We start from the raw sequence: 25521 nt of genomic DNA on the forward strand, positions 1-25521 counted from the left end.
AGTGAATTTGCCCTTTCACCCTCAAGAAACCCTTCCGCAGCTCCCTTACGCACCCGCAGGATGATTAACAGAAGCGGCGGGGCTCCTCACCCGCGACAATAAAGGGACGTGAGGAAAAACAGCCGCTTTCTGCCCTGACGCGCCCTTTCTTCCTGAATTCAAGGGCGGCTCCGGGCGCGGAGGCCGGCAAGGAGGCAGGCAGTCACGTGCCAGCAGGCGGCGCTACAGCTGCTCTGGCTCCTCCGCGGCAGCTCCTGCTGCCGCCGCCGCTACCGCCACCTCCGGCTCCTCAGTCCCAGTTAGGGCATCCACCGGTGTCGCCTCGCGCTGGGAGCGGCCGCCCGGGAGAAAGGATGCTCCGCCGGGCGCGGCGGCGGCGGCGGCGGCGAAGGAGACGGGACTTCTCGGGGGCCGCGCGCCTTTTGTAGCCGAAGCCGCCGCCTCCTCCATGGCGAGCGTGGCGGCGGAACCCCCCGCCAGGTTTGAGCGGCGCGGCCCGGCTTGGAGGAGGAGGAGGCGGACGAGGACGCCCGGGGTCGACGGTGACCGGGCCCGCTTTTACTCCTGTCTCGCTGCGCCCTAGAAGCGCTACGGCGGTGGCGCCATGGCCGAGATGGAGCGTCCAGACGAGGCGGCCCGGTTCTGGCGAGACGCCGCCCTTCGCGCCAGGAAGCTGCAGAGCAACCTCCAGCAATTGGAGCTAGAGCTGGGCTCCCGAGGAGAGAGCGGCCCAGAGGCACCGCTGAAGCTGAAATCCTCGCAGCAGCAGCAGCAACAGCAACCGCCGTCCTCGCCGCTGGAGGTATTGAACCTGAGCGGGCGCGGCCTGGATGAATTGCCGGAGGGCTTGTGCGCCGCCGTGGGCAGCAGCCTGAGCGTCCTCTCGTTGCGGAGAAACCGACTAGCCCATCTGCCCTCGGCCGCCGCTCTTCGGCACCTGGGCCGCCTGGCCGAGCTCGACCTCAGCCACAACCGCCTGCGTTGCCTGCGCGACGACGGCCAGGCGCTGGCGCTCCTGCGCGGGCTTCGTAAACTCAACCTCAGCCACAACCAGCTCGGAGCCGAAGGGACGCTGCCCAGCGGATTGGGCGAACTGCGACAGCTGGAGGAGCTAGATCTGAGTTTCAACCGCCTTAGCCACCTGCCCGCGGAGGCCCTGGCCCACCTTCAGCAGCTCCGCACCCTGGACGTGGACCACAATCAGCTTTCTGCCTTCCCTCAAGCGCTGCTGGAGCTGGATGCCCTGGAAGAGCTGGATTGCTCAGGCAACCGGCTCTTGGGGTCTCTTCCGGAGGGCATCACTTCTCTTCGGCACCTGAAAATCCTGTGGCTTAGTGGCACTGGCTTGGCGGCCTTGCCTGAGGGCTTGTGCCAGCTGGGTACCCTTGAGAGCCTCATGCTGGATGGGAACCGCCTGAGTGTCCTGCCTGCTGGTTTTGGCAGCCTGCAGCGTCTCAAAATGCTGAACCTCTCATCCAACTTACTGGTTGATTTCCCCGCAGCTGTGCTGGCCCTTCCTGGCTTGGAGGAGCTCTACCTCAGTCGCAATCAGCTTACCCTGTTGCCCGGTGGACTTTGCCAGCTCTGCCAACTACGCACCCTTTGGCTGGACAACAATCGCATCCGCTACCTGCCTGATTCCATAGTCAAGCTTCATCAGCTGGAGGAACTGGTACTTCAGGGAAATCAGATTGCCATCCTTCCAGAGGGGTTTGGCCAACTCAGCCGTGTGAGTCTCTGGAAAATCAAAGACAACCCCTTGATTCAGCCCCCCTATGAGGTCTGTATGAAGGGCATCCCTTACATAGCTGCCTACCAGAAGGAACTGGCTCACTCTCAGCCTGCCCTTAAGCCCCGTCTCAAACTAGTCCTCATGGGCCTGAAAAATGCAGGCAAAACTCTGCTTAGAAAGTGCCTCATGGAGGAAGAGGAAGAGGAGCAGGGAGAGTTATCTTTTGGTTCAGCTAACAAGAATTTTGAAAGAACCCAAAGCAGGGGGTGCTTCATACAACCCCTGAGAGACCTGCCCCAACCTCTGTCTCCAAAAGCACAGCCAAACCATTGTCCCATTGTGGAACAACCCGAGGCTTCCCCTTTGTCTGTCTCACCTCTGAAATGTTCTTGTTTAGGATATAACTCTACTGAGAAGTGGGATGTGTTCAGTCAGTCCCCCAAAGTTATTGGTCAGACCCAGGCAGGAGGCTCTGCTGCTGAGCAGCAGGATGATACCCCATTGTCCCCATCAATTAAAATACATAGGGAAATCTGCTTGGGGGGTTACCCCCTAAGGTCTCCAGGCTCACATGTAATGGAGTTGCCAGGCAGCAGCAAAGGTATTGAAGTAGCAGACTGGACAGCAGATGTAAAGAGAGGTCTAACCTTCATTGTATATGAGCTGGCAGGAGACCCAAGTTACGATGTGATCCAGCCGTTCTTCCTCTCTCCTGGAGCCCTCTACGTATTGGTAGTAAACCTGAGTACTTACATGCCACAGTGTTTTTATCCTTCTGTGGGACACTTCCTTCACTGGCTGGGAGCAAAGGTGCCCCATGCTGTGGTATGTATGGTGGGCACTCATGCAGATCTGTGTCCTGAATGGGAGGTGGAGGAGAAATGTTTAGACATCCACCGCCAGATTGCCTGGCAGGAGAAGTGTGACTGTGAAGGCCTCCAGATTCTAGCCCGGCAGGTGGATGAAGCTCTGGGGCAGGATTTTGATTTGCGCTGCTCCAGCCCCCATGTTGCTTTCTATGGGGTATCAGACAAGAACCTACGGCGCAAGAAAGCTCAGTTCCAGTATCTGCTCAACCACCGTCCCCAAATCCTCTCCCCAGTTTTGCCTATAAGCTGCTGGGATTGTGTTCACGTCTGCCGATTGCGAGAGAAGCTGCTTTCAGTGGCAGAGCACAGAGACATCTTTCCAAATTTGCACCGGGTTCTGCCAAGGTCCTGGCAAATGCTGGAGGAGCTGCACTTCCAACCCCAAGCTCAACAGCTATGGCTAAGCTGGTGGGACTCTGCTCGACTTGGCCTGCAGGCAGGGCTGACTGAGGATCGTCTCCAAAGTGCACTTTCCTACTTGCATGAGAGTGGCAAGCTGCTGTATTTTGAGGAGCACCAGACCCTGCGAGAATATGTTTTCCACAATTTGCCCAGGCTCATTGACATTCTCAATGTCTTCTGCCAGCATGATGCCTCGGTATTGCTCCAGAAACTGCTCAGCACCACCCAGATGGATGAGATGAAGGCCACACAGCTCCACCACTATGTGGAAGGATTTCTGCTCCATGGCCTTCTCCCTGCTCATGTTATTCATCTGCTCCTCAAGCCCCATATTCAAAGCAGAGAGGACTTACAGCTTCTGTTGGAATTGTTAGAAAAAATGGGACTCTGCTACGGGGTCAACAAGCCCAAATCAAAACCCTTGAATGGAGCCACAGCATGGTACAAGTTCCCCTGCTATGTGAAGAACGAGATGCCTCACGCAGAGGCATGGATCAATGGTACTAGCCTGGGTGGGCAGTCTTTTGGGGCAGAACAGTTGCAGATTGAGTACAGCTTTCCCTTTATTTTCCCCCCTGGATTGTTTGCTCGCTACAGTGTGCAGATTAACAGCCACGTGGTTCAGCGGTCAGATGGAAAATATCAGATCTATGCGTACAGGGGGAAAGTGCCGGTAGTTATAAGTTATAGGCCTGCCAAAGGCACCCAACAACCAGATACACTGTCTATTGCTAGCCATGCATCTCTACCAAATATATGGACAGCTTGGCAAGCCATAACCCCACTGGTGGAAGAACTAAATGTACTGCTTCAAGAATGGCCAGGCTTATACTATAGCGTGCATGTCCTCTGTTCCAAGTGCCTTAAAAGAGGGTCATCCCACCCACATAACTTTCCAGGTAAGAAACTTTAGCTGATTGTCAAGATAACGTCTCCTTTGCATTGAGTTTAGTTTCCTGGTTGATATATGGACACAGCCATCTTGTTTTCTTGGTAAGGTACAAAAGTGTCTCACCACTGTCTTTTTTGGGAATGTTTTTGAACTTCCAAATACGATCTACAGTCTTAGGATTTCCTGGTTATTTTCCATCTAATTAACTCCCATTCTGTTTAGCTGTTGTGAGTTCAACCAATTCCATGCGGCCAAATTTTAGATATGCAGTGTTTAAATAAAGTTTACAGTTTGCCAATAAGTTCAGGTAGTTGCCTGTAAAAGTAGATATAGGGAGCCATTTGGCTACATATCTGCATGATTTTTTTTTATTAAAATCCCATTTGTAGAGGATCACATCTTGATAGTCTGATTATTGAAAAAAGAAAAAAATATATCTAAAGGTAGGTTTGATGCTCTGTACAGGCAATTTATTTTATCCAGATAAGAAATTTCAGCACTTCCCAGTGTCCTAGTACAGGGGGTCCCCCAACTGATGAGCAGCTGAGCCCCAAATTTATGTTGTTAAGTTGTGCCCCATTTTGCAATCTTTTTTGCCATGGTTGTTTAACGAATTGCTACGGTTGTTAAGTGAATCATATGGTCATTACGTGAATCTGGCTCTCCCCCATTGACTTCGCTTGTCAGAAGCTCCTCGGGAAGGTTACAAATAACAATCCCAGGACCCCGGGATGCTGCAACAATCATAAATACATGCTGGTTGTCAAACAACCAAACTTTGATCACGTGACTGTGAGGATGTTGTAGTGGTCATCAGCGTGAGAGCTGATCAGAAGGCACTTTTTTCAGTGCCATTATAACTCTGAACAATCATTAAATGAAAGATTGTAAGTTGAGGACTCCCTGTAAATTGTAGAAATGTAATAGATGTTCTTTGTATTACTTGACACAATGGCATGTAGGGATATTTTACTAGATACTTGTAGTAGTTATATATATATTGAAGAAGGTAAACATGAGTGTTCAAATTGTTGTGCACTATAGCCGTGGTGGCGAACCTATAGCACGCGTGCCACAGGTGGCACACAGAGCCCTCTCTCTGGGCACGTGCGCCGTCGCCCCAATCCTAGGCCTTCAGCTGAGTTTTATAAAGCCTTTTCGCTTAGGCCTCCATGTGCAAAAAAAAAAAAAAAAAAAGGTTCAATCAATTTCAATTTCTCACGAGAAAAAAAAGATCTCTCAAAGTTGGAATTGATTGATTGAACTTTTTAGTCCCACCCAATCTGCCGTTACCACCGCAGCCACACCCACCCAATGGGCCACGCCCACCCAGCACTCAATGATAAGTGGGTTTTGGGTTGCAATTTGGGCACTCGGCCTCTAAAAGGTTCGCTATCACTGCACTATAGCTTGGCATCTATATTACCTTATCAAATTTCAAATGGGACTACAGTAAGTAATAGAATATGTGTAAATGGCTGTCTGTATCTTTTCCCAAAATAATCCTGAAATATTTTTGGTGACTTCTCTTGACTTATTGAGTATGTTGCTGTGGCAAATTATTACTTAATAAGTAATCATTAATTTACTGTTTCCTGTTGAATAGACACTGTAAAGAAAAGGTTCTAAACTTTATGTAGAATGTTGATATAGAGAGTGCAACTTGAAGGCTGCTTTATTTAGCTCTGCAAGTATTCATTTCTATGCATTATTCACATTTTTATTGCTGCTGAGTCCATATCTTTTCTTCAGGCGCTTCTGCAAATCATTATGGTTGTGCTTGTACAAAATGTTAAGTTAAAATATGGTTGGCAAGGCTGTACAAACGTTGCTGTTTAATGTATGATTCATTGTATTGAATCATTGTATGAACCCAGCCAATTTAATTAACTCGGGAAATAGCGATTAAGTATATCAGTTTCTCCTGCCCTTCCCCCCATGTGTGTGTGTGTGTGTGTGTGTGTGTGTGTGTGTGTATTGCTACCCTACATCTTAATAGGCCTGTAATGTTTGTGGCATCCAACCTTGTGCAATGGACATCAGTTGGAAATTTCATCTGTTCCCCAACACCTCTTTATATGTTTGTGCCTAAAACAGATTCTTCATAGATTGTCACCATGTGGCTTGTCCTCTTTCCAGTGTCATAGTGTGATTGACTCCCCATTTAATTTCTCTATGTGGAAATGGATGGGGTATGTGTGCTTACTGCCTTCACCTCAGGCAGTCATAAGTTGTACAGGCCTGATGAATAATATGCTAAATAATTCTGAATGTTTTTGAATGCTCATAAAGCAGACATGTCAAACAGAAGGCCCGGGAGCTGGATGCGGCCCGCGACGTGGTTTCATGTGGCCTGCGAAGCCATCCTGGAAAGAATGAGGGAATGGCCCCCGCTGCCTTGGCCCCAGGCCGGCCGGGAGCCAATGTACAATTTTGTGGTGGCCATCTATGCTGAAACGCATTCAGTCTTAGTTCCACAAGGCCATCTGGAAACAGTGAGGAACCAGCCCCTGCCACATCGGCTCTGTCCCCTGGGTGCATGCTGGGAAGGTGTCACCCTTTGTGAGGAATGAAGAAATGCACCATTGCCTGGAAGTGGCCAGCAAATGGCCCTCACCTACTTCACATATCCGGCTTGATGGGCTTCGGGGGAGGGATTTCAGCAGGCTCTTCCAGTGGACCATGCCTTGGCGCTTGTCCTGGTCCCACCCCCTTCTGCCAGAGATCCTCAGATCTGTCCCACTCCTGTCCAGACCCCCACAGGCACCTTTGACGCGAATGATGTAGAGCTGGCCATGCCCACCCAGTAGGCACACCTACTCCAGCCATGCCCACCCAGTAGGCCATGCCCACCCTGGCCATACCTACTTCCCCCCCCCCCCCCAGGACAACTGCAATGCTGATGCGGCCCTCAATGAAATTGAGTTTGACACCCCTGTCATAAAGCAAACAGCCTCAAAATGTTAAAAAAAAAATCTTAATTGGCTTTCAAAGAGTATAATAGAAGCAAATAATATCTCATCATGACTTTCATCTAAATTGCTTGTTAAGGGGAAAATTAAAACAGTTCAATAAAGTAGAGCCTATTTTTTTCTTCTGGAAATTTGATCATGTCTTGAAAGAGTTTGTTGAAAATGCTCAATATAGAGTTTGTTTATGGATTTATGATATAGCTGTCATGTATTTAGTCATTAGATTTATATCTAGCCTTTCATTCAGGAATTCAAGTGTCACACATAACTCTCTTCTCTTATTTTTCTCTCAATAGAAACCTTATGAGGTTCTCACCTCTCCTAATCCAGCATTTACGTGACTACACCAAACTGGCTCTCACTGTGCAAAATCTATTTCTGTATACACTTCTAACACATTGCATAGCTTTCCTAAGCCAATATAAATAGCCAATGATTTTGATGTTTATTTATTTAACAGGATTTTTGTATTTCTCCAGTCTCTGTCCATTGGCAATTTGCACTAAAAGCTCTCTACCCATAAACTAAAAGCCGACCAGTGGCTTCCCAAGAGCCAGACATAATTATTTAAAGTGCATTGTAGCACAAGATAAAATGCACCGGATATATACCTATGGGGTAGTGTCTTTGACAGTGTGGGGACTACCTCAGAGAAAGCTTGCTTTCAGATGTATCCTGTTCTTTCCTGTCATGGGGATGAAATCTTAAAACAATCCTGTATATCCCTATTATATAATATCCCTATATGATATTACATAATATATAGGATTTATAGGCAGGAGTATAGACTTGCAGTTAGTAAGGGGCAGTTTGCAGATCGTTCTCATCTAGGCCCATGGATCAGCATGGAACCTTTCTGCTCAAGCATACTAATTTCCATTCTATGACTACCAAAAGTCATCATTGGATTTGGGTTTAGCATATACATGCCTTCATGCTTTAGTTCATCAGAGTAGAAAGCCATAGCAAAAGCTAAGCTGAGGCAAATTCTGGAACCATTTTCTGGTTGAGGCTGGAGGTGGTATGCATTATACGTTCAGATAGCACGCCAGTGGCTAATATTTGCTATCAACACTTTTGGGGAAAAAAACTAATATGTATGTGCAAATGTATAAATATACTCTATATCATCTATAGTGCCATTGCTGTATGCTAGGCAGCATCAGCCACAATATTAAAGCTCTTTGCCCTGTCCAGTAAGGTGATGTCACAAACTTTGCAGCTCTCAGCTGTGTCCAAGGTTACATTATCTTGTAGGCCTTAAAGGGAGCCACTGGGGCAGTGAATTATCTCTTTTTCTAGCTTCGCTGCTTTTAGAATCTGAGAAATGGTTGTGAAGACTTCTGAACGTAAATTAAGTAAGGCCGTGAGTCATTGTTCTGAAGAATTGCTAAATGCTATCTCTACCCCAGCTTTTAATTGTATGAGTAGGAGAAGAATCGACCTTTCCTTCCTTCCCCCATACCCGAGACATGACATGGTGTGGTGATTACTCTAAATTTTCAGTACAGTATGACACAACTGATTTTCTGATAATGGGTTGTCTTGAATTTATCACTTTTACATCAGGATTGGTATTTTTTTTATTCTGTAATGGAGACTTGAGTCAGAACATCAAAAGGGTATTTTTGGGAAATAGAACATATGCTGGCAAAAAGTCAAGACAAACATCTGATCTTAATAAGCAGTGCGTTTAGAAGGGCTTTCTTTTTAGGCCATTCAAGTACTTGAGAATGTATTTCATTAAGATGGAGAAGAAAAGAACAGCAGATTTTACTTTGTTCAAATGGTATATTTTTGACTTGCTAGAAATTTCCTTATACAGTGGTATGATAAAAATATTTTAACATTGCTATTCTTGTATGTGCTTTTAGTAAATAACTCTGAAGAACACAGTGATAATTTAAAATTTGCTTTTGGTAATCTTTGATATTTTTTTTGTTGTAGACAACACCTGGATACCAGAACTGTCTGGTTCTATAAATGTGGATAATTTTTCATGAGAATATGCCCCATTTAATATTTCACATTTCTTTGTATGGTAGCTGTGTAAACTAGAACATAGGACTTATTCATGGTAAGATGTATCAGTTCTCATTCTCAGTTGTGTTTACAAAAAGTGAGATTAAGAACTTCCTTAATATGTTGATAGCATTCTTAGAATTTTGTTTATTTTCAATTTAAAATGGGATTACCTAATGGAACTACAGGTATATATAAATAGTCATTGTTCAAGAACAATTGAGAGAACACCAATTGTATGATGGACTGTACATTTATCTTAGGGCCCTATTTGTTCTTTATTTATCCATCTAAGTTCCCAAGAGATTTATTGCCAGAATCAACCTTCTCACTGAAAAGCAACAGAGCTTACTGTTCTTGTCACTCATGGGTAAAGGTGGAATATGGAATATATACTTCTTGGTTTTGACATGGCCCAATGGAGAGCTGTGTGTGTGTGTGTGTGTGTGTGTGTGTGTGTGTGTGTGTACACGTATATGTATTACATTTATATGCCACCCATCTCAGTATCCAAAGATATGGTTAGTTTTTCATTGAATAGGCAGTTTGTTTCTATGACCATACTGACAAAGCAGCATTCAAAAGAGCATCCCTAAGTTGAGATCATCACATATCAAAGTATTCTAAGGTATTTCATTTTTGATGTGTGTCATTGTGCCCACAGTATAAAAATGACAATAAAGGTTATCTTATCTTACCTTATCATGTTTGAGATGTCCAGGATCACTTTTACCCATTATTTTCAAGACATAACTGTACATATCAGTTCCTAGAATACAACATCTCTGATGCTGTGGTAAAGCAACATACTGGATGTATGTAGCATCCCAATACCCCATTCACATCTCTTCTTAATGCCTTCTTAATGGCTATAAGATTGTAGGAGCGGAAATCCGAATGACTTACTTCCCAGAGCTTCCTGCTTTCCAAACTTCATTTTTACACACCTGGAAAGACCAAAATAAAGCCCAAAGAAAATTTGACCATCCCTTTTGGGACATCCTTTTGAATCAGTAGATAACTTCTTGCAGCCCTCCAAAATCTTGGTAGGGTTAGGTGCACAGTCTCTGAACCTGCAGAGGATGCCCTTCTCTGCTCTAGTGTCTAATGTGAATTATTAAAAGAAACAAAGAGCATAGCTATCATGAAAAAGTAATTGCTCTCTTATTGCATCTGTCATCCATATTATATGAAAGCAAAGGAGTTTAGTTGAGTGGTTATGAGAAAGTCCTGTGATGTGTGTCATGGTTATTAAGTTACAGCTGTCAGATCCCTAGCAGTCAGTCAGCACCTCTTTTATTGGTAAATTCATTAGGGTGGAGATTGTTTGATCTCCTTGCTAACTGCCTCTTGGAACAGTATGGAAGTTGCTACCTACTCTCCTGGTACAAGAATAATGTGTCCATATTACAGCCTTGTAATATTTTCCAACCACTATGCACTTTCACAGGCTCAAAGTGAAGTTCATTAAGCTAATTTAGTTTAGAGTCATTGGGAAGTCTTTTTAACTGCTTGTTCCAGATTAAATAATTGATTCTGAAAGTTCATCCTTATATTTCCTTGTCCTGGCATTTTGAGATGGTGATCCAGCAAAAAATGTTTTCCATGAGAAAATGAAACAAGTCTTTTTTCATGCAGGTACCATATTTTGGTTAGTGCATAGAAAGAATGAGGGAGATTGGCTACTTTTAAGGCTCTAATTGACATTGCAGGATTGCCTTCTTCCTATCTGGCTACTCTGAATCTCCATGTCGACTTCTCCTTTGGCTGGAGAAACCATACTCTCCCCAATAACCAAGTATTTAGGATCAAGGAAATGTCTGAGTGAGCATCTTTTAAGTCTGACAAAGTGAATGGAGAAGCCAAATTCACTTAACAACCAGGTTACTAACTTATCAACTGCAGTGATTCACTTAACATCTTTAGCAAGAAAAGTTGTAAAATGGGGCAAAATTCACTTAAATATCTCACTTAACAACAGGAATTTTGGGTTCAATTGTGATCATAAGTCAAGGACTACTTGTACACAATTAAAAAGAGCAATTGAGGGACAACAGTGTTCCAGGTCATAGTATTTCCTCCCATCTGAAAGAAAGCCCTCTACCAGGAGTACGGAGAAGAGCCCTAAAAACATACTCTTGTGAATTTCTTGAAAAGTATATATTGAATCCCATCCAACTGATAGCAATTAGTTCAACAAACACTGAGAGCCAGTGTTTTGAACTTCTGGAATTCCAGTTCAGAATTCTTATTAGAAGCAAATTAAGCTGCCTGCAGTCCAATTGCTCCCATGTGATTCCTTTTGTTCGTGATAGTGACTAAACAAAACAGGTAATCTCTGCTTTGCCTTGTTAGGATAGTAAGAAGCAGAGATCTCCAATGTTAAGCTAAGCAAATTAAATCAAGCTGCCCTAGATCCGTTGTATTCTGAGCACTACTTACAGTTTCTAGCTCCCTTTTTCATGGCTCATGTAGCCAAGACTTCACTGCTGAAAAATTGGGGGCAAATGCTGAAAAATGGCAATTTCCTCATTTATTTAAATTGTGCACTAACTTTCAGAAAAGTGGAAAAATATGAAAAGATAAATTAATATATCCTTTTTAAAAAAAACCTGTCCTCCATTAAAATAGGAAAAGGAATGGAGAAGCAGAAAATGCTGTCCTCTGATGATATTACTGTCCCATTGCCTTTGGCTCTGAAAAAATAAATTGTATAAAAAGTGCAATCCCCAGCCACAAAATGAAATTTTGCCTCTCTGAAGGGTTCTGAGTTAGCATCATATCAAAATTGGCCTACAAAATCATCATGCAATATCACTTTTATTCAAATTGTATGTTGTCACATAGTTTTGTACAAGATTATTTTTTAAAAAAATCTTTTTTGTACTAAGATGTTACAGTAAGCCACACATTGGTATCTTTAAATATCTCTATTAGCAACCTTAGGATCACAAGACAGGAAAGTTTCAGTTTAGCCTTCACTCTGTTGGCTAATTTTCCACAGGCAGATATGTTTTAAATGTAACTATAGCTACAGGTAAAAATGCCTTTGAATCAAACACAGCTTCTGATGATTCCATGAATATAACCAAAGCTGTAGGTTAGACTGAGTAGTTGAAAAAAAAACAGCTTGGAAGAACGGAAAATAAAAAACATATCCATACTGTTGCTACAAAAAGCACATAGCATGTCCATGCAGCCAGTAAGATTCAAAACAGGCTTTGCTGCGAATATTGAAAGAGCATTAAAAATCAAGAGAAATTATTGACATCAGTTGTGGTGTTTCAGAACTGGATCTTCCCATAAAGCAACAAAAAAGACATTCTGTTTTCCAACAGAAAAGCTACTGTGAAACATTTGCTTGGTGGAGTTTTAATGATGAATTCTATCTTTATAAGGATATCTATCTGTTATTTCTAATGAATAGGTCCATAAAATTATTCTGTTACTGGCATTAAATTGTTCAGCTGATCTCCAAAATGCAAGAATTGAGCTGTTTCATCCCAAGGCTAACAGTGAAACAGAGAAAATATTTTTCAGCTTGTTGGGGTAGGGACTTTATAAAACAGAAACATCCTGAAAAAAGTCCCACAAAGACAAAAATATATTAAGTGCCTTCTTAATGATAAATTGATTAATACAGATTTTTGATAATGTTGATCTTGTCATCATAAAAATAGCACTTCAGTGACTATGATTCTTCTAGAAAATTTTACCTAAAATGATTCTCAGTTCTCAGGACCCTAGTTTTCATTTCTGCAAAAAAATGCAAAAAGCATTGTATAGCATTCTTTTACATTTGTTTCCATGGATTGCAAATCACATGACTCAGGAGTAGGAAACATGTTTCTACAAGCATATTTGAAATATTAAGAGGATGTGTAAGCACATTAACAAAATGGTTGCCCTGGGAGACTTTGCTTGCATCATAGGGAGCAAGATGACTCATAAAAATAAAGATTTACAAGAATGTGAACTATCCTAATGGATCTTTGTGGAGTCAAAACACACTCGTTTAGCTAAATATGGTGTTTTTCTTGGGCAGTATATCAGCTTATTTAGTTTTAAAACATTACAATAATTTGTTCCCTGTTGCTAAGCTTGTCTTGTGATATGCAAATAGAAATCAGAGATTATAGAGGGTAGACATGTGATCTGAGAAGATAATGGTAAACTGTTTATTTTGATCAGTTTTTGAACAGCTATTAAGTCATCCATTTGAAAACTATTAGATAGATTGATATCCTAACCATGAATAATGGAACACATAAAACATCTTTAATAAAAAGCTTTTATGGGGAACTGTGGCTGTTTATATGACTTCTCCATTCTTTCCCAGAGAAATGCAGCATCCTGATAGTAACAAAAATGTGTTTTCCAGGGATTTAAGAATAGGCAAACTAATTATAGATGTTTTGGATTACACCTTCCATAATATCTTAACATTTTGGAGCTGATGAAAGCTGAAGTCCAAAATAGCCACATGACTTCTTGGTAGGCTACTTCAGATCTAGTGGTGGTGCTCTTTGAGCATGGTGGCTTTCTTGCAGACATTTTATTACCCATCTAGGTAATATCAGTGGTACCAGATCTAACCATTCTTCCAGTCAAGAAGCCATAGTCTGCTCTGTGAGGAGATATTTTGGAATTAGTTACAGTTATACTCATATACAGTATGTAGTTTTTAATCTATGTGTGCAACATAAGTATGTATTTCAAAGTTACAGATGCCTAAATATTTGGGAGTCTAACAGTGCACCATATAGGGCAGGGGTGTCAGACTCGCGACGTCATGTGATGTTGCCCTACGTATCGGGCCGGTTTTGCCATTGCCAGCAATGGGGTGGGCGCAACTTCAGTATGACGAAACCGGCCCACAGGCCAGCAGTTTGACACCCTGATGTAGGGGAAGTCTGAAAAGAGCAAAAAGCTTATTTTTTTTTATTGAAAATTTTTTAAACGTTTTACAAATAAACAACAACCCTCACCCAATCCCTCCCAAACCCACCCCTCCCTCCCCCCTCCCCGAACTTCCCAGAACTGAATATAGGCTTATTTAAAAAAAAATTTTTTAAAAAAACTTAAACAACATTTACAACTTATAAAATAATTAATAATATATATATATGATATAAGCATTAAGAAAAAAAGAAAAAATACTTTAAAAAGAGAGAAAAAAGAAAAAGGAAAGAGAGAGAGAAAAAGAAGAAAGAAAAAAAGAAAAAAAATAAAAATTCATAAGACGGAAACGAAAGAAAAAAAGAAAAAAAGCAATCAATACAAGTTATGAAAAAGCTAAATAATATTTTTCCATATTCAAATTGTGTTGAATAAAATTTATCCATTTTTCCCATACAACAAAAAATTTCTCTTGAGATTGCTCCTTTAAGAAAGCCGTAATCTTTGCCATTTCTGCCAAATACGAAACTTTATAAAACCACTCTTGTAAAGTAGGCAAAGAATCCTTCTTCCAATATTGTCCAACTAACAGCCTAGCAGCTGTGATCAAATTTAGCATCAGTATAACTTCCTTAGCATCACAATCAGTAATAATACCTAATAAAAATAATTGCGGGGTAAGTTTTACCCTCCTTCTAAAAATTCTTTGAATATTCCACCATATCTTAATCCAAAAGGCTTTTATATTTTTACACGACCACCAAATATGAAAATAAGTAGCGTCCAAACAACCACATCTCCAACATTTAGGCTGTAGATCAGGGTACATAATGGACATTTTCTTTGGATCAAGGTGCCATCTATAAAACATTTTATAAAAATTCTCTCTTAAGTTCTGTGCTTGTGTGAATTTAACATTCCTCACCCAAATAAGTTCCCAAGTATCCAGTGAAATTGATTCACTGATATTTTGTGCCCATTTAATCATACAATCTTTAATTAATTCAGATTCTGAATCCATTTCCACTAAAACCCCATAAACCCTCTTAATATGGGTTGGTCTTTGATCCCTTACTTGTTTGATGAGATTTTCATCTTCTCTAAGCCATCCCATATTACAATCCGTCTTCCATCTATCCACTATTTGTCTATATTGAAACCATGAATAAGTAAAATTTTCATGTATTAAATCTTCCAAAGATTTTAACTGCCAATTTTGACCATCCCATCTAAGTAATTGTATATAAGAAACCGTATCCATCTTGATTCCTTTCTTTATTCCCTCTATCGCATGCCAAGGTATGGCCCATAATGGTATTTTAAAATCACTTCTATAATATTTCCTTCACACCCTAAGCAAAGAACTTCTTATAATATGAGATTTAAAAACCCGGTCCATTTTTTTATTAAAAATTAAATAGGCATGCCATCCAAAAAGTAAATCCCAGCCTTCCAAATGGAGTATTTCTACATTTGTTAAATTCACCCAATCACTAATCAATGTTAGTACCACCGCATCATAATACAGTTTCAAATTTGGTACCTTGAGTCCACCTCTCTCACGGAAATCTTGCATAATTTTAAGTTTGACCCTTGGTTTTTTCCCTGCCCAAATAAATTTGTTAATACCTTTCTGCCATTCATTTAAGTTAAGTTCATTCTTTAAAATAGGTAACATTTGAAACAAAAAAAGAAACTTTGGCAGAACATTCATTTTAATAACTGCAATTCTACCCATAAGAGATAACTGTAAATTATTCCAATTCATTAAATCCTTCTGTACCCCAATCCAAAACTTTTCATAATTATTTTTATACAGTTTTGCATTAGAAGCAGATAATGTAACCCCCAAATATTTTACCTTGTCAACAACTTCAAAATCTGTTAAATTGACCAAAGTCTGTTTATCACAATTAGTCATATTTTTTGGTAATATTTTTCTACTTTTTCTTCAACTTCTTCCACTCTGGAGTCCAGCTTCACAACCACAGAAGCCAATCCAGATAAAGCTGAGACTATATTTTCCCTCAAAATAGTATTGTTCTGTACATAAAGCTCCTTCATTTCCTTCTTCAATTCTTCCTTAGTTTCAGATTTGCTCTGTTCCAAAAGTTGCTTCACTTCCTCCCTAAATTGAGACACAGCCTTTCCCATTATGTCCTTAAAATCTTGTGCAGATGTGCCTGATGGGGGAGGAGAAGGTGGAGATATAGCCTTAGGTTGTTGCACCGGTGGTGTTACTTTAAGTTGTTGTTGAACAGTTGCAGTAACAGGAGAAGAAATCACCTTAGAAACTATAGAAGCTGGTTGTCTCTTTGAAGCCATTTTAAACTATCTTTCTTTCTTCTTAAAAAAGGGAAAAAAAATACTTAAATCCTTACAAATAAAAAGACCAGGAAAAATACAATAAAAGTAAAAACTCCCAAAGCACTTTAAAAGAAAAAAAAAGGCTTAAGAAAAAAAACAATGTTAAGCATACAGTTCAATCAGTCCGTCTTTTCTTTCCAGAGATAGGAAAAAAAAAAACTTTCAAAACGCCATTTTACTTTCACTCTCACTTTCCGCCCAAAGAAAAAAAAGTGAAAAAAAGGAAAAAAAAGTCAGCTTATACAAAAAAAAAAAAAATTAAGGGAAATAAATCTCTAACTCTAAGTAAAATCCTTTAAACAGTTCTGTCCGCTTTAAAAGTCACTCACCAAGCAGCTTTGAGTGCGGAGATGGTAGCGGCGTTTCACTTTGCTTCCGAAGAAGCAAAGACAGCTGAGAGGCGGAGAAGGCAATGAACTCCGAGGGAGCACTCTTTCTACCCCCCTAAAAAAAAAAATCCAGGGAAGGTTAAGAGGTTCTACCTCTATTCATGCAGTCTCTACCCCTTCCCTTCGCCCGGGAAGGGGATTTCGAACCGCGAGCCAGCTGATGAGCGCTGTGCTCCACGGATCTGACACCGTCTCAGAAGGACGGCTACAAAGTAGCCGCCATCATCGCCGCTTTAACCACCGGAAGTCCATTTTTATTTTTAACATCAAGAATAAATTGGTACTATACAAATATCCCATTTAAAATGCTTCAGTTATTTATTTGATACTCTTATTTGGACTGGGTTATTTAGAGGACAGTTTTTAAAAACATAGGTTCTGTACTAAAATTACTTTGATCTTGTCAAGTCCTAGGACTGTTTCCAATACAGCGGTGATACACCTGTGAACCATCTGTCTTTCTCCAGGAATTTACAGAATAGAAATAAAGCTCAGGGGACAGAATCCAGTGATGGAGAAGGGAAAAAAGTGTTAGAAATAGTATCTAAAGTGTGTGTTTATATGTACATACATATATTACATAACATACCTCTGTGCATTTATTCTATTATCTCATAATAAAACTTTCTGTTATTACCATATCTCCAGGGTGTCAAACTGCTGGCCCATGGGCCGGTTGCCTCATGCAGAGGCAGCGCCCACCTCAGCTCTGGCAATGTGAAAAAAGTCATGATACATCGCAACACGTCAAGTAATGCGGCGAGTTTGACACACATGCTATATCTGTATATTATGATGTGTAGACCCCCCCCCCATGTTTTAGTCTACAGCAGGGGTCTTTAAACTTGGCCCTTTTATAACTTGTAGACTTCAACTCCCGGAATTCCAGGCTGAGGAATTCTGGGAGTTGAAGTCCACAAGTCATAAAAGGGCCAAGTTTAAAGACCCCTGGTCTACAACCTCAATTAGCCCCAACTGATATGGCTTAATAGAAATAGTAAGCCAAAGGTACCAAGTCAGAATTTTGGCAAAAGATAAGATAAATACTTGACAGATTGAAAACTAAGAATTAAGTAATTTACATCATGATATTGAAAACCTCATTAGAAAATAATATTTGATAATAAGCATTTTGAAAAACCTGAATGATCAAAGTAAAGTAATAGTTTTATCCTCATTAATATAATTTTATATTATATAAAATATAATATAAATATAATATATATAAAAGGAATATATTATATTCCTTTTCACTAACTTTGAAATCTCTCCTCATTCAAGTGTCTCATCACTTACTCAGTTTGATTTTATTTTGCAAGAATGGAGATTGTTGACTAAAATCAAATGTAATTAACCTATCAACTTCTTGAAGAGTTTTAATGTTTATTGGAACATTTTTGACTCATAATTTTGTACTTTATCTTCTAAATTTGAATTTGATTTGTTCCGCATTCACTATATAGATAGTGAATGCAGGCTCTTCTTTAAAAGTTGATAATTTGCACAAAGTGATAAGCTGCTATTCGTTTCAACCATGATTTGTTAAATGGCCACAGTGACCTGGTTCACAGATGAGATTAAGACATAAATTATGGCTTACCAAATACATTGCTTGACTTTACACATTGGGATATGTCAGAAGCAGACAAACCACATTACAATTTAATGTGATGTGGTAGTAGCTGAACAGATGAGCTTCTCTAAATCGGAAGTGAGCCGTATGTGCATCTTATGTCAAAAACCCTATTTTTATCCGATTTTCAGGGCTCAGAATACTTGGGGGAAAAGATTATTTTATTGGGGAGTTAAGGGGTAAAATTAATCTAAGCTTTGCAAAGCGTTCTTTAAATTCCTCCCTTAAAATGGGATGATTTCATTCATTTATGGGGAACGTTAAGGGGCAAAGTAAGCTAATATTTGATAGCAGTTGTAGTTTTTGAAGCCTTGCCCTACACATACACAAAAAATCATCACATAAACTATCACCACGCTAAAAACAAAAAACAAAATCAGATTTGCTTCCATTTCTTCTTGAAAGTAGCGCAAAATGTATTTTCATTTTTACTGAAGAATTTCAGCAATTGTTTTTGTTTACGGCACTGAATATATATTTTATTTCATATATCCTACACTTTAAACAATTCAGAAAGTGCCTTGTATGTGTTTCCCAAGTGAATAGCATTCAAAAATAGACTTAATTTATTTTAACACATCAATTTTGGAATGTGCCATCAAGTATTTGGAGCTGTAAACCAGGACTCCTTTTTTCAGATGTTAGTTAAGCTTTCTGGCAGGAAGTACAGCTGGTCAGGTGCAAATCGGACCCTGCATGTAGCTCTGATCAGTTTGTCAGAATCTAGATCAGGAGTCTTCAAAGTTGGCCCTTTTATGACTTGTAGACTTCAACTCCCAGAATTCCTCAGCCAGGCACGCTGGCTGAAGAATTCTGGAAGTTGAAGTCCACAAGTCATAAAAGGGCCAACTTTGAAGACTCCTGATCCAGATGTATTGTTCTATAAGATATGTTGGAAGTTGTACCTATTTCATTTGGAGCAGTATATATTGCTCAGAAATTGCATTTTAGCTTGCTAGTACAGTATCTGGCATTTCTGTCCATGGTAATTAAGAAAACCAAATTGTTGGAGGCTTAGCCTGTTAGGATAAACCAGTGGTTCTCAACCTTTTTAGTGCCGCGACCCCCAACCGGTCGTAAGTCGAGCACTACTCAACCGGTCGTAAGTCAAGGACTACTCAACTGGTGCAGCACCGTTTGCAGAATGGGATTTTTGGCGGGCTCAGCAGGGCAGAGACAGCCTGGACAATTCCTATTGGCTTTTGAAAGCCAATAGAATTAGACTCTATTCAAGAGAGTCTATTCTATTGGCTTTCAAAAGCCAATAGAATAAAAGGGAGTAGCACAGCTAAGGAAAAGGGGAAAAAAATGGCGGACTGTGTTGTTTGGTGACCCCCGTGAAATGGTCGTTTGACCCCAAATGGGGTCCCGACCCGCAGGTTGAGAACCACTGGGATAAACCCATTCATCATGTTCATGAAATGATGAGTCTGAAGAACCCTGAACTGACAGTTATTTAAGCATCTTTGCAAATTCTTGCCTTAAAATAATACGAGACCTGATAAATAAGTTTACTGTCAGCAAAAATGGGATGACTGTAACACTATAAAAAGGATCCTTTATCCTACTCTATTTTGCCTTATTTCTCCATAAAAATAATATAAAAGTAGAAGGAAATTGGTGCCAGTGAAATAAATGCCAACCTCAATTTAATCATAGCAACATTAATTGTCAAATCTATGTGGAAAAATGGTAGATACATATGTAGAATATTGTAATAACTGGAAAATGTATAAATAAACATAAGAAATTTTCTTCCCTTCTTTCACTTATGTTTTAGCTGGGTAGAAATGGTGAGGAGAGGGAGAAGAGGTAGTCATTTTAAAGAGTGTACCATTTTTTATTTTTTTTTGCCTTTCCAAATATATTAGACCACAGCTTGCATAATTTCGAGTCATTTGTATTTTTTTTTATGCTGGTTAGAATAGGAATTATATATTACTGTATATAATCCCAGCTCATTTGAATGGCACTAGTAAGTCTTTAGTGCAATTTCTGGAATTATAAACTATCTTGCTGCTCAGTGATTATACATTGTAGTTAATTAGAGTATGGATGCTGATTCTTCTCTTAACTTATAGCCAATTCTGAATACCATTTGAAGTGATGGGTTTAGCTAAGAGTGCCTGATCTCTGTGCAATCAAAAGCTGTGTCCTCTGAGAAATCCAGTGTATTTTGCTACTGTTCCTTTAGCTTAACAACTGCATTCCCCTTTCAGTTCTTCTTTGTAATAATGCTTGTAGAAGCTGCTGCTGCATGCAAGCAATTTGGGTAATAAATAATGCACATCTAGTAATTCTTGACCTAAACATGAAAATTGCACCTGCACTTACAGGCACAAAAAGTTCACAAATATATTGATTTACTTTCCAAATGTTACTTATTTGATGATGTTGGAACTCAATATAGCAAAGGTAATCTATACAATTTCAGAGAAGCTTATTTTCTGTGGCAATCTTTTATTTTGCAGGTGTTGGATGTTGAAGTGCTTTTTCCTAAAATTCAAATTGTCACCTTTTTATTTGCATTGTGAAACTATTTCTACTGATTTGTGACCTTGTTAAATGCAATGAGATGGGGCAAGCACAAAATTTTGGCCTATTTTTTTTTAAAGGACAGTGAATTATCATCATTCATAGGAATGAATAAAATACATCTTTACATATAAAAAGAATGCACGCTATTGGAAGACAATATTCTATTGGCGGTGAAGACAACTAGAATGGAGTTAGACATTTTTTCTTAAGTATCTCGTGGGTTAGCATTAGTCCAGACTGATCTAACACATTAATGAGAACTGAACTGTAATGAATTTTCCTATGAACCGGTTGTTAAGAAGACATATATGTCAATTCAATTTTCTTCTTAAAACCACAAGTGTTTCAGTTGATGAACATAAAAAGAATACAAAATTAAACCAGTAAATGTTCTGGCTGAGAAAAAGAAAAGGTTGAGAACACATTCAGATATAAAACTTGCTTTAATAATAATGTTATATAAAGACAAGCTAGGACAAGCACTAATGCGGTTCTCTAGGAACAGATTTCTTAGGAACTAAAACACCAAATGACATGTTGGATATTACGCAAGTGAGCTTCTGATTGCGCAATGGGATTTGGCCTTGCTTTTCCCTCCTCATGATGCCAACAGATGCTTCAGAGAATTTCCCAATGTTTCAAATCAGATTTGTAGAATGTGAAGTGCAGGAGGGAGAATCTATACTGCAAGCAAATGTTCTGTGAACAACTAAACACATTTGCAAACAACCCACTAAAGATCTTTCTTCTTTACTTCAAACAACTGGCCTCTACTGAAAGCTCCAAGTATCCCTGACAAACAATTAAGGAGAGATACTTGTGGTAAAGTATCTCATCCACACAGCTTATATAATTCTTTCATAATTAATTTCATTTTCTGCAATAGAAAGAAAAGAAAGCAGGCAGGTGAGATAGTTCATGGTAGGGTGGAAGATAATTAAGGAATACTTCCTTACCTGTTTCAGTAGTACAACACAGACCATTTGGACACCGTTTTGCTTACGGTAATTTATTATGAATTTTAAACATTATTTTATACAGTGGCATTTACATAAAATCTTATAAGATCATGCAGGGCACTCCCAACCTTGTTTCAACTACCTTTCTTAAGATTTCTGTGGTTTTCATTTGTATGCTGTCATGCTTATCTTTGCATCTCTGAAATCTAGTTTGCACAGCATCTAGTTTAAAGAACAGCTTTAAGAGAGTTGTGGAGAGCTGAGTCCACACTCCATATGTGGCTTTTTCTTCCATAATATGGAATTGCAGGCTTTGATGCCTCTAAATAACCTCAAGAATAGACACTGCAGCAGGATTGCTACTTATAACTTTTGTCAACTTTTATTCTCAGTTTATTTGGAAAGCCAGTTTAATATAATAAGCCACAACAGAAGGGAAAATGGGAATGCAGAATATATCAAGACTTGGCAGTGGCCACTTGATGAAGTCACAGGCTGATTTTATATGTATTTCAAGAGGATTGTTTTTTTGTTTTATTTTTCATCTTCATAGTTTGACACATTTATGATTGTATGTATTTATCATTTATGATTGTATGTATTTATCATTTATCACATGTGGCTTATGTAATTCATGTGGCCAGCTTTACTGTTGTGGCAGAAATTCTGTGATGCTGTGGGATTATGTAGAAGAGATAAAATGAAAAATAAAATAGCACAGATGCTCAGACAAGTAAGTTATTCCTTAATCAGAAAAGGAAGATAAATATTATTATGGATTTTTCACCATTTAAAATCTTTTAATATATTGTTCAAAATTCTTTCTTAAATGATTTATTCAGCCAGGGATTTGTGGGAGAGATGTAGAAATAGAATTCTTTTTTTATTTCTATGTAACATAGTACAACATAAATAGCCAGATGCTTATATACGTTCTTGACATGAATACACCTTGTTCTTGTCTAGTAGATTGTTCTTAAGTGTATATTTGGGGTTGCTTCATATGAGTTCACTATATTTTAATGTCTAAGAAATCTTTGTATATTGAGAAAGGTTAAAGTTGTGAATTTGTATTTTGTCTGCCTCCAGTATTTTTCATATCTGTTAATTATAGTTTATTTATTTAAACCTTAGTCTTAGGGAGCACATCTGTATGTCTTCTGAATTTCAGTCTCTTTCTGGTATTTCCTTGTGCAAAAATGGACAACTAGGGAAAATACGTCTGGAGTTTACAAAGCTTTAGGTGTTAGAAAGGTAGAATGAATGATGCATATTAATTTTCATTAAGGACATTTATAATGCTTTAGCCATCCGATTTTATCAATATTGTCATTATATTGGGTGATTTTGTTTTATTATGTTCATCTTCAACTGGTCAATTACATTTCAGCTATGTCTTCCTGTAGCTGACTGGAAATTTGCCACCTTTGTGAATCTAAACCTGAAACAAAATGCAAAATTGTTACCTTAGCATACTCTATTCTCTTTATTTCAGGAGAATTGCTAAGTCAACCCAGGCCAGAGGGAGTGACTGAGATCATCTGTCCGAAGAATGGTAACGAGCGAGTGAATGTGGCTTTGGTTTATCCCCCTACTCCAACAGTGATCAGCCCTTGTTCCAAGTGACTGCTGGAAGTCGCCTGCCTTGGCCCCTATTATAAGGACACTTCAGATGCCCCTTAAACCCTTGCTAAGCATTTTCGGAGATGTACCACTCAGAGATGGATCTAATTATTTATGGGGCCTGAATATCACAGCTTGGGAAATAAAGGTATGATGGGGTTGCTTTTTTTGCAAATGGAAAACATACTACAATTTAGTCAAGATGGGAGGGGGTATCAGAAGTTTATGAGACTGGTTTTATTTTCTTTTTTGAAATTTATCCTTTATAGTACACATTATGGTATTTCTGTGCTTCCTGAGCTTTGGATTCTATCAACAATTTATAATCTGAGCAAACATTGACTGCCTGGGGAGTAAATTTTTTGAGAGGAGTTAATAGTCACCTTTATCAGAAGTGTCAGAGGAAGCAATTCCTATTTGTATATGTATCTAGAGAATACTAGTGTAAGCAGGACATTTCCAGGAACTGAGAGCTATTCCTATTTCTGTTCTCAACCTCCCACTGTCCCCCTAGAAAGTCCAGGATGTTACTACCAGTATATAGTCCTTAAATCAATTTTTCAAGGATTTTCAGCATCCTTATTTTGGGCTATTTTGCTCCTACTCCCACCCTTAAGTGCCTGGAAAAAAAGGGAGGGAATTAAAACATCAGCATGTCTTTGAAAGATTTCCTGCAGCCTCCAAAAGGCTATGATCATTAATTGTGGCCTGTGAGCACTCAGAAGTTTATCTCCCCTGTCTACTTATACAGTCATTCCCATTGTGAGCCAATACTTTTTAAACCAAACACTGATAAAATTTATTTATTTTTCTCTACTAACTTCCTGGAACAGGTCTGACTATCAATAGGAACAAAGATCCTATTGATGACGAGTATTTTAGGTTATCCTGTTGTTATAATTATTCTAATAAAACAAATATTGAACGTTTGAAGTCAACTGCATTTACCTGAAAGGAAGACTTTTTTTTTTAACACTTTATATTTAAAATGGAAGGGCTCATTCCTTTCAATTCTGTTACCTCAGAACAAGATAATTGAGGCAGATAAATTGGTTTTAGTATAAAATCCCCTTTGAATGGGGGAAGGACGATGTTTTAAATTCAGGGTCATCCTTCTTTTAGAAAGAGGCTGTATTAAAACAATTCATAATAGCTATTCAGTACTGACTGATTTTATGATTGCAGGAGTAATACTGAACCACAACTCCCTCCTGTTATTAATTCTTTCAGATTGCCATCACTAAGGATCACAAAAGGCAGATCAACCATGATAGCTTTGTACAGAGAATGACTATTCCAGAGCATTAGAGAATGGCTGTCCCTATTATGCTCTGCACGTGGATTTCCTGAAGATACCCAAGATTTGGTTGATATTAGTTGCTCATTTTGATAGATGTTGATCTCATTTAGTAAGAATAAACAAGTCTGTTCCCCTCAGTTGTCCTTAATTTTATTATAGAGATTTATTTTATTTGGGGGTCAGGCAGCAATAAGGTAATTGAATATATATTTGGAACCATAAGCATTGTGAGCCTTGAGACTTCAGCTCTGCCTTCTTCTAATATACAGATTAATGAGAGCAGGTGTGCTGAAGGCTATGCATTGGGGTGGACACAAATCTGCAGTCTACATGAATTGATCCTTTTCACCGATTGGGGTTGGACTGATATGCTCAGAAGAAACAGAAAGCATCCTCATCCTGATCTACTGTTACATTTGATTACCCTGCACTATGAAGGCTCTCACAAGAATCAAAACCATTGTTCTCTGAGAACACTATTGACCTGTGTTTTGCACTTGTTTGGACTCACGAATGTAGGCTTTTTCTCAATGTATGTACTATTAGATGTACCCGAAGAAATATCTAATGAAAAGGAATTGTTGTTAACTTTGGTGGTTTCTGTGCAGGTAGGTGTTGAATTTATCACTGGCAGCTTCAGTTGGCCTCTCCAGCAGGCAAGAAGTCTAGCGTCTATTCACTTCTTCCACAGTCTTTAGAAGCCAAGAAAACTGCCAAAATGGTGCTTGGGGAGTTCTATTATGTCTGTGGGATACCTTTTTAATTCTCCTGAGTGTTTCAGCCCAATTATGTCATCTTTTAAATCCTAGCACTAGCTGTTGCTTGTGTACAAGGATAGCAGTGCTGCAAGATATATAGGAAGCTTACACATGTACACCTGTTCCTCAGTTATTGTCTGAGATATAACAAGAGATAATCTGGGGC

General features: G+C 39.5%; 1 protein-coding gene across 2 annotated transcripts; it reads left to right on the forward strand.

The window, feature by feature from the left end:
• Window positions 1-11: 11 nt before the first annotated feature.
• MFHAS1 (malignant fibrous histiocytoma amplified sequence 1) lies at window positions 12-25185 on the forward strand. 2 transcript variants are annotated; one of them, XM_039345208.1, is made up of 3 exons: window positions 12-3902; window positions 23170-23445; window positions 24867-25185. In XM_039345208.1, the coding sequence occupies exons 1-2, from the start codon at window positions 605-607 to the stop codon at window positions 23298-23300; spliced, it is 3429 nt and encodes a 1142-aa protein (XP_039201142.1). In that variant the 5' UTR covers window positions 12-604; the 3' UTR covers window positions 23301-23445; window positions 24867-25185. The 2 variants fall into 2 exon arrangements, with proteins under 2 accessions (XP_039201142.1, XP_039201141.1); XM_039345207.1 differs by lacking the exon at window positions 24867-25185 and adding an exon at window positions 24528-24734 and having other exon boundaries at window positions 13-3902.
• The last annotated feature ends 336 nt before the right edge of the window (window positions 25186-25521 follow it).

Source organism: Crotalus tigris, unplaced genomic scaffold, assembly GCF_016545835.1.
Source record: "Crotalus tigris isolate CLP2741 ecotype Arizona unplaced genomic scaffold, ASM1654583v1 scf7180000017946.1269602, whole genome shotgun sequence".
Lineage (NCBI taxonomy): Eukaryota > Metazoa > Chordata > Lepidosauria > Squamata > Viperidae > Crotalus > Crotalus tigris.